General features: G+C 41.8%; 1 protein-coding gene across 3 annotated transcripts; it reads left to right on the forward strand.

The window, feature by feature from the left end:
* Positions 1-2,918: 2,918 nt before the first annotated feature.
* Positions 2,919-7,522, forward strand: LOC147892292 (pentatricopeptide repeat-containing protein At1g06140, mitochondrial-like). Of its 3 annotated transcripts, none has more exons than XR_015542502.1 (4): positions 2,919-3,383; positions 3,467-3,543; positions 3,628-6,535; positions 6,986-7,522. XR_015542502.1 is itself a non-coding variant. In XM_087388870.1 (3 exons), exons 1-3 carry the CDS (start codon positions 3,119-3,121, stop codon positions 5,962-5,964), a joined length of 2,679 nt encoding a protein of 892 aa, XP_087244996.1. In that variant the 5' UTR covers positions 2,919-3,118; the 3' UTR covers positions 5,965-6,562. The 3 variants fall into 3 exon arrangements, 1 of the variants encoding a protein (XP_087244996.1); XR_015542503.1 differs by having other exon boundaries at positions 2,919-3,359; XM_087388870.1 differs by lacking the exon at positions 6,986-7,522 and having other exon boundaries at positions 3,628-6,562.
* The last annotated feature ends 1,793 nt before the right edge of the window (positions 7,523-9,315 follow it).

The raw sequence follows: 9,315 nt of genomic DNA on the forward strand, positions 1-9,315 counted from the left end.
CTTACTTCCCTTGAATGGCACTAACATGTATGGGCGAGAGGAACAAGCACAATCCCCCCACGAGGCAATAATTTCAAAGCTCTCTCTCACATGTATGACCAATTTCACTTCTTGAGAAGTTCACTGAGTCATGAATTGAGCCTGCACATCCCACATCATAGTTCTAAATTAAGCAATTTGCTAAGACAGTTGACTACAAAAGAATAGAGTGGAATCCCTTGCGATTGAAGTAGTCCACATGGTTTACCTTTGGTGTAATGATTGGTATATGCGAACCATAAATGGCACCAATTACAAAAGCTATGCCTCGAAAAGCCTCAAACTCTTTTGCCAGTGTCACTTGACAAGATTCAGTAGGCCATCGGATGTAGAAACCTCTTAGTCCTGACTCTTTGGTTGCCTTATTGGAACTCCAAAACAATACCACAAGCTGTACTCGTGGCACATCCATACATATCCACAAGGACCTCCAACGACATGCCAGATCAAAGCCCATGCAAGGAAAGGTTAACTCGATTCTCCAGGCTCATTGCTCCATGATGGTTCAATGTAGTATTTGGTCAAATATGTGGAGCGAGCCTTTCACATATCTAATGAAATGTCTCTTTCCTCACTTGTAGATGCCTCTTAAACATTTGTGCTGAATTTGAGCCTAGCAATAATGCTCTAGAAAATGTTGTGGTTGAGGGAAAGCCCAACAAAGACGTTTACCATGCCCCCTTTGATGATTAATTGTCTTCCGGCACTTTAGTGACTAACCAATCCATTGAATCACATCTATAAAAATGGCCTCGTCTTGTGGTCATAACTTGTCTCCATCAATTCGGCCATCATAACATAGCACATCCATGCACAATGCAGGGCAAGTTCCCTAGATATGGCCATGTTAATCTGCATGGAGCAAGCAACATTGATCTTCAAAATAATATAAAAATAACATCAAATTATGACATTACCTTTATAATTATTCATCAAACCTAGTTTATTGATATGGTGGAATGCAGCAATCATGCAATCATTGAACACAACCAAGAAGGGAATGAACCATCCCAAATGCAAAATCAACATCAATGTAGAGGCAATAGAACGATCCTTAAATGATGACAAGAGTGTGATGAAGATGAAGAAGTCCACCATATTGCTATGCATGCTTGGCATGCTCAAGAAATGCTGCCATGCTAGAATGCATGACCTTAAAAATATATAGCCTTCTTGCCTCCAATGCCTCACATTAGGCTAAGGAATCCTTGAGGGCATCTAGCAGTGCAAAACTAGTTTCTGCCAAATTGCCCCAAGGATTCGTCTAAGTTGCGATTGCCTCATCCCCCATGTGTGCTAGATGCTGGGTGACTTGAAAATGTGGGATGCTCCTTTTTGCCATTGCCGCTTAGTAGTGTCTCTCCATCTGGCACCACTGAATCTACCATGGAAGAAGCATGGCTCAAGCACACTACATCGGCTATGTCATACATATACTCATCCACGACATTATACCATTTACATGCATGTTTTCTATTGTTGACAAAAATTGAATTGCGTGCCTTATCTTGGTTAGTATATTGTTCCCCTCTTCTTTAAGCAAGCCTCATATATACCACCCCTTATGTGCACTAGTTCTTTCCAGATGCTAGACCCTTTGCCCTCCTTTTCCGTTGTGTCCTCGTCTAAGTCCAACTTTGAGACCCTCTTTTTTATGGGTTTGGGTTTCTTTTGCACTTTTGGGCCATTGCCTTCGACATCCAACACATTGTCCATGGGTAGAGCTTTCCTCGAGGCCTTGCTCCCTTTGGAGGGTTGAGACACTACCGATTCAACCCCCAGATCACCATTAAGGCTCTTTGGAACAACATAGCACGGACTTGGAGGCTTTTGTCCACCAACTAGCATAGGTGGATGGAACATCATAGAGGACCCTGGGGATGGAGTAGTCAACATCGCATTGAAGTTGTTTGCAGGTATTGTCCAGGGTAGGTCAGCATGGGATAGAGTGTTGGGAGTAAGTTGGTGAAAACTGGAAATCCTCATCATTTTGAGCGTCTTGATATTGGGACTGGTTTACATCCATGTTATAAGTGTTGAACCTACATAAAGGAAACATATTTTAATTACAAACATATACATGACATAATCAAGCATAACATGTTTGCATCACATTACTTAATCGCAAACATAACACTCTTTTAGTGGAAACATAACGTTGAACTTAAGGTTGTTTAATTATAGACATGAACATAACATTGTTTCTTTGCAAATGACATTGAAACATAACATAGTTTTATCACAAACATAACATTAAAAACATATCAATCTTTCATTACGAATACAACAGTGTTGAATTACAAACACAAGATTCAAACATACAAGAAACCAAGCGTATAAGCAGTTGGATGCATTCTGTTTAATTTGCATACAAATACAATCGAAGTCTGCAACCCTATGGTTAATGCGCATATCATAACGTTGCCTAATTTGCTTTGACATGCAAACGAAGTTTGCATTGAAATCTTAACAATTGAAATCCAAAAACTAATATGTCATTTTAATTTGCATCCAAATAAACTTGAAGTCTGCAAGCTTTGTTTAATCTACGTTACACAGCATTGTTAAATTTGCATTGCAATGCAGACTGCGTCTGCATTCAATCTCAAACGATTGAATTTCAAACGCCTTTCACATTGTATTGAAATCTAAACGATTGAACTCTACAAGGCACATACTTTATAAATATACACATATTGGTTTTCTATTGAAGAGACTCATAATCCAATTAGTTTTCATAGTTTGTGAACCAGTCCACGACGCCCACACATAGGCGTTCTTACGAAGAAGTCTAATCTCGAGAATATCATCCTTGTGAGTGGTTGGTGAGAGCGTGTAGTGCGGAGTAGGTTGGCCGTGACGTGGCTATCCACCTTGGCTTGGGCTCGAGAAGGTCTCCGGGTGGTGGAGAACTCCACCCGTTTGGTGTCATTGGGCATTCACCATTCATCTTCTTGGCGGGTGAACCCACCCTAGCATGCTCCGAACTCAACCCAAGAAGAAGCTTTCACAAATGCAAAGTTGATGATCTCAGCCCAAGAAGAAGCTTTCACAAATAAGTTGATGTGGCCGTTGTAGGATGTGTGTTCCAGGCTCCATGGCACTAACAGATCTTTCTTCACAAACTCTCCGCTCACGTTTCTCTTCAGAGGCTGGCATGCAGATTCAGAGCACCGGGCATGCTAAAGGCGGAGGAATAATCCTCAAGCCCACACTGGAAATGGCTCCTCGGCCGGGGAGTAGGGGAGAGAATGGGCCGATACTCCGCGACGACGCCGGTTTCCCGATCCTCACCCCGGTGGTAGAGGGCTCTGCCACAGGTACCTCGAAAAGTTTGAGTTCAGGTACTGCAGGACAGACCTCAAATTTCAGTCTCAAGAACCGACACGCTTGTGGCAATTGGTTTTATCGTGGTCATGCTTCGCAGGTAGGTTGATGATAGAACGCCTTTGGCAAAGTTATTTCAGGGAGCCCTCCCATTGGTGGGACAATCGAAAGAGCAAAGTAAGTGGATTTGCACAGGTAAAGCTGTAAAAGTACTGGGTCACGTTGGCTAGTCTGACGATTGGGTTGTGAGAGTTTTAGCAGGCAAACTCAAGGGTTCCAGATTTCATGCATAAAACTACCAAGGAGTCGCTATGGATAGATGGCTGGTACAATCCAGGCTGGATTAAAGACACGCTCAAGAAAATGGAGTCCGGAAGCAAGGGAAAGCACGGGACCCAAGCATCAGCTAGTGAGGCCGCGCCAAGCTTTGAGGGCAACTGTCTCGTGGACAGTGTCAGCAATTGCAAGGCCAGCGTTAGGTCTGGAGTACATAAAGCACAAGAGCTGCGAGAGAATATTGGCTGGGAGGAGCTGAGCTTAGAGGAGGCACTCACTGTTTTGGAACGGATGCCCCAGCAGCCTTCATTTGAGAACATTATGTGCACCTTGCAGAAGTGCAAAAAAGAGAAAAATCTGGCGTATGTTAAGCGCTTGCATACCTACATGTGCAAACGTGGGCTGGAAGCTCATAAATCTTTCGGGAACTACCTTGTCCCAATGTTGGTGGAATGTGGAAGCATGTGCGACGCTCTGCAAGTTTTTAGAAGTTTGGTCGATCCCAACGAGTATTCTTGGACTTCTCTCATCACAGGGCACGTTGATTGTGGGGAACCACATCAAGCTCTCGAGATGTACCTGATAATGCAAGAGCATGGTACACATCCTAGCAAGTATACCTTTGTGGCCCTACTGAAGGCTTGTGCTAGGCTGAAAGCTGTGGACAGAGGCCAGGATATACATGCTGAGATTGGAAGAAAGGGGTTGGAAAGGGATCCTTTTCTTGGCAACACGTTGGTCTGTATGTATGCCAAATGTGCTGCCCTTGCAGAAGCAAGGGAAGTGTTCGACAAGCTTCCAGTTCGAGATGTTGTCTCATGGACTGCACTAATTGCAGGATATTCGGAACATGGGCTTGGTGAGGAAGCGCTGATCTGTTTCGAACAGATGCAACTGGAGGGTGTGTCTCCGAATGCAGTCACTTTTGTTTGCAGCTTGAAGGCTTGTGGCAGCTTGGTAGCCATAACCAAGAGCCACGAAATATATGCTGAGATTGCCAGAAAAGGGTTGGAAAGAGATCCTTTTCTGGGCAGCACTTTAGTCGACATGTATGCCAAATGTGGCTGGCTTTCAAAAGCACGGGAAGTTTTGGACAAGCTTCCAGTTCGAGATGTAGTCACTTGGAATGCTCTAATCACAGGGTATGCCCAACATGAGCTTGGTGAGGAAGCCCTGAACTGTTTCAAACAGATGCAACAGGAGGGTGTCCCTCCAAATGCCATTACCTTTGTCTGCATCTTGAAATCTTGTGGCAACGTAGGAGCCATAGACAAGGGTCATGAAATACATGCAGCGATATCTAGAAAGGGATTCGAAAGAGATCCTTGTGTTGGCAACACCTTGGTTGGTATGTATGCCAATTGTGGCTCGCTTGCAAAAGCAAGGGAAGTGTTTGACAAACTTCCAATTCAAGATGTAGTTTCATGGACTGCACTAATCGCAGGGTATGCTGAACACGGGCTTGGTGAGGATGCACTGGACTGTTTTGAACAGATGCAACTGGAGGGTGTCCCTCCGGATGCTGTCACGCTTGTTTGCAGCTTGAAAGCATGTGGCAGCATAGGAGCCATAGACAAGGGCTCTGAGATACACTTGGAGATTACTAGAAAGGGGTTGGAAAGAGATCCTGTTGTTGGCAGCTCCTTAGTTGATATGTATGCCAAATGTGGCGTGCTTGCAAAAGCACGGGAAGCATTCAACAAGCTTCCAGTTCGCGATGTCATCTCATGGACTGCACTGATTGCTGGATATGCCCAACAGGGCCTTTGTGAGGAAGCACTGACCTGTTTCCGACAGATGCAACTAGATGGGGTGTCTCCGAATGTTGTCTCGTGGAATGCACTAATCACAGGATATGCTCAGCTAGGAGAGAGTGAAATTATTTTCGATATGGTTGAGAGAATGAAAACAGAAGGTATTAAGCCAGATGGGGTCACATTCCTGAGGCTTCTCACTTTATGCAGTCATGCAGGTTTAGTGGATAAAGCGCAGGAGTACTTTGAGGCAATGAGCAAAGACTATGGCATCACTCCAACTATTGAGCACCACACTTGCATCGTTGATGTCCTTGGCCGCACAGGTCAATTGAATGAGGCACTAGTATCGGTGGAGAAGATGCCTTTCCAACCTGATCTTTCTGTATGGCTTACTGTGCTGGATGCTTGTCGAAAGTGGGGGAATGTGGAGCTCGGAAAACAGATCTTTCAACATGCAGTGCAATTGGATGAAAAAGATCCTGCAGCTTATGTCTTGATGTCTAATATCTATGCAGGTGCTCACATGGAGGAGAACGAGAATGTGATTGAAGATGGAACAAATTAGGACACTGTCGGACCGAAGTTGATAACATGGTGCATATCTTTGTGTCGGTGGGGTAGAAGACATTAGCAGAGCAAAGATATAATGTAAAGCTAGAAGACCTCTTTGTCAAATTGGGGGAAGATGGTACATCATAAGACACATCCGATGATGCAAGGAAAATGGGTTATGTGGGTACAGTGAGAAGCTAGCTATCACATGTGCCCTACTCAATACACCTGAGGGGACATTTATACGTGTTCTCAAAAATCTTGGGTTTGTAACAACTGTCATGCGATTACTGCATATGTGTAAAAATAGAGCAGCAAACTATTCTTGTCAGAGATGCAAATCTTCAAGGAAGGAAAGTGTACTTGCAGGGAGAATTGGGAAGCTAGTGTATCTACATGAGCCAATGTATTTTTATTTGAAGTTCTCCAGCTAGAATGTTGGAAAGGCTTGTGAGGTGTATGCACAGGAGGAGGATGATTAAAGCAAGTTTTATTGCGATGGGTGTTACACACATTGCCACTTGGTGGTCTGCTGCTAAAAGCAAGCTGGTGTGGTTTCTGAATCTGCATGTTCTACAAATGAGGTCTGCAATTTCCTTAAATCAAACAGACCTCTAAAGTTTTAAGTTTTTTCGGGACATTTACATCACTATTCTTATACTAACAGCATTCCAATGTTGGTGCGCCTATAATGGTAGGGTGGAGAAGAATTACCCTCACAAGGTTATAGGTCCCCCCAGTTGAAAAAAAAAAAAAACATTAATTAGATGAAGGCAAAGGAGGGTGAACTAATGTTAGGTTTATGAATCTAATGTTTGTGAAAATCATGTAACATTTGCTGACTGTGTCAATTGATCTCCTTCTGCGTTATTACAAAGCCCTTCCTTGAATCTGTATAAAGCATAGCCTTGCTTGGAGCCTGTGCAGAGTCCATACTGGCTATACTGTTAATTTCTGCCTTCAAGCCTTCGCTGCTGACATGTGTCATGCAGAGTCCAATTCATGCCTGCTCACAAGGTCGCTGTTGTTTACAGGCATCTTTCATGCTCAATGGCTCTAGGTGTACCTGCTTCCTCAGCATGAGAGCAGTCTGGAAGACTTGGCTCTCAAACTTTTGAAGGCTGTGGATCTCTTGAGAGGGAAGGAACCTGCTGGACCAGAAAAATGTAGATTCGGAAGAGGTCCAGAGTTAACGATCTAGGGCTATCTACAAGGTGTTACTCAAGCAGGTTCGTACTCCTGAGCTGAAGATCTCCCTTACATCAAGTATATCTTGACTTCAGTGCATCATTCAATTGCATCATTCAATTATGGGAGAGGTAAAGGCTCGTGATACAACGCTAGATGGTTGCAATCTGGCGAAAGCTACTTGCATCCCCTCTCAAAATCCACAACATCGCATTTGTGATAGTGACAAAATCAATGATGATATTCTAAAATCTTGATGAATAGGAAACTGTTAGCGACTTAGCAATTTCACACTACCAAGTGATCATGTAGCAATGATTAATGCTAAGGAGGGTTTGTTGGACCTTATACAAAGGACAAATAATAGCTGAAGAAAGAAAAATGACCAATATGAAAAGAGTTTAGTGCTTTGTAGTAGTGAGTGAACAATTCTGGTAATTTTCCTTTGAGCATCGCCTAGAAGCATGGGATAAACATATGGGCTAGCTTTTTGAAAGATTTATTTCAACCTAGAATCGACCCTTATGAGACTATGTAGTATTAAAAAACATCCAACCTCACCTAATGTAAGAGTACAACTCAAAAGACAAGCTGATGAGATGTTTATGTTTTTGTGAGGGATTTTTGGGATGGGGGGTTGGCCATTAAGGCCAAAGCCCATTGTCAAAAATTTGAACAAGGGACATCTGAAAATGTTCGTGGTTCTTGCCCTCATTACCATTGGCACGTGTCATACCATATATGGTGAGCAGGTTTGGCAAGTTTTCATGTGGCGATACATTTGTCAGATGGTGTTTGGCAATTGGTGCGCAAGACAAAGGTAGTAAGAGCAGTAATTCTTTTGCATTAGATGTTGATGTAAAGTGAGCTTTATTTGTATCTAGCAGTTGGATTTTGCACATGATATTTTCTTGTTAGGCTTGCACATGGGGTTGATTAGCCTCTCAAAATATGTTTTCTATCAAGAGGGTTGGAGTAAATCTCTGCCGAGTTCGTATTGCTTAGCCCTCCTCAATTATGGTTCACCCATCCTTTAGAGATTCCATAGATTGTGACCTCTCTCTCTCTTTCTCGCTCACGCGCGTGCGCACACAGACACACTCAATCCTTTTCTTCCTTCTTTCCATGCAACTTACATTCTTTCCCTTGTTACCCTTTTGGTAAAACTTTTCAAACTACCTCTCCCCTCTCTCTCTGTCTTCAAATGAAACTTCCTCCCATACTCTACCCTTTCCCTCTCTTTCTTCTAATTTTACTCACACCCTTTCTCAACTTTCTGCTCCCCTTCTTTTCCTAATCTAAAACTTGTTTTAAAGTAAGAATGTTTTTTGTCCTAATATTTTTCTATTTTTTAAAAATTTTCTAAAATCTTTCTAAAATTTCTTTGTTTTTTTTAATTTTTTATAAAAATTTCCCATTATTTTTCTTCCTATTGTCTCATTTTAATTTTTTTATATTTCTCTATGTTTCCTCTCTCTCTCTCTCTCTCTCTCAAACTTCTCCTCTCCCTATTTTTTCTCTCACTATTTTTTTATAAGTTTTGATTTTTCTCTTTGTTTCTCCTTTTTTCTTAATTTCTTGTATTTTATCCTCATTTCTTAAATTTTCCTCCTATTTCTTCTTAATGGCCTTCCAAAAGGAAGGACTAAGTGAAGGCAATTCACAACAAAGTGAAAATAGCAATTTTTAATTTTTAAAAATTTTGAAATGATTTTAAGATTCCCTCCACATTTTTAGGTCTCCCTCCACGTCCCTCGCTCTCCACATTTTTAGGTCTCCCTCCACGTCCCTCCCTCCACGTCCCTCTCTCTCTCTCTCTCTCTCTCTCTCAATTCATCATGTTAGTCCTCTTTTTTGCACTGCACATCTTCCTTGCTATTTTGAATCTAGGGCAGGCCTTATGAATGATTTATAATTATTCACCTTGTTTTTCTCTAATTTCTTCTAGATTTTATTTTTTCTTTGCTATTCTTTCAATTTTCTCCCTTTTTTCTTTAATTAGTATCTTAATTTTCTATTTTTCCTTAATTGTTCTCAATTTCTTCATATTGCTTCGTAATTTTTCTAATTCCTTCAAATCCTTTCGATTTTTCCTAATTCTTCTCATTTTTCTAATTTTTTCTTCTTTGAAATTCCTTCGTTAAAATTCTTTCTATAAATTTTTTCTCTTTTTAAA

This window comes from Dipteris shenzhenensis, chromosome 17, assembly GCF_047967505.1.
Source record: "Dipteris shenzhenensis isolate YYH24624 ecotype China chromosome 17, Dip_SZ_1.0, whole genome shotgun sequence".
NCBI lineage: Eukaryota > Viridiplantae > Streptophyta > Polypodiopsida > Gleicheniales > Dipteridaceae > Dipteris > Dipteris shenzhenensis.

Coding starts and splice junctions, on each gene's coding strand:
- LOC147892292 (XM_087388870.1), top strand. CDS start 3,119: ATGTGTGTTCCAGGCTCCATGGCACTAACAGATCTTTCTTCACAAACT. Junction 3,384..3,466: donor CTCGAAAAGTTTGAGTTCAG/GTACTGCAGGAC, acceptor CATGCTTCGCAG/GTAGGTTGATGATAGAACGC. Junction 3,544..3,627: donor GGGACAATCGAAAGAGCAAA/GTAAGTGGATTT, acceptor GAGTTTTAGCAG/GCAAACTCAAGGGTTCCAGA.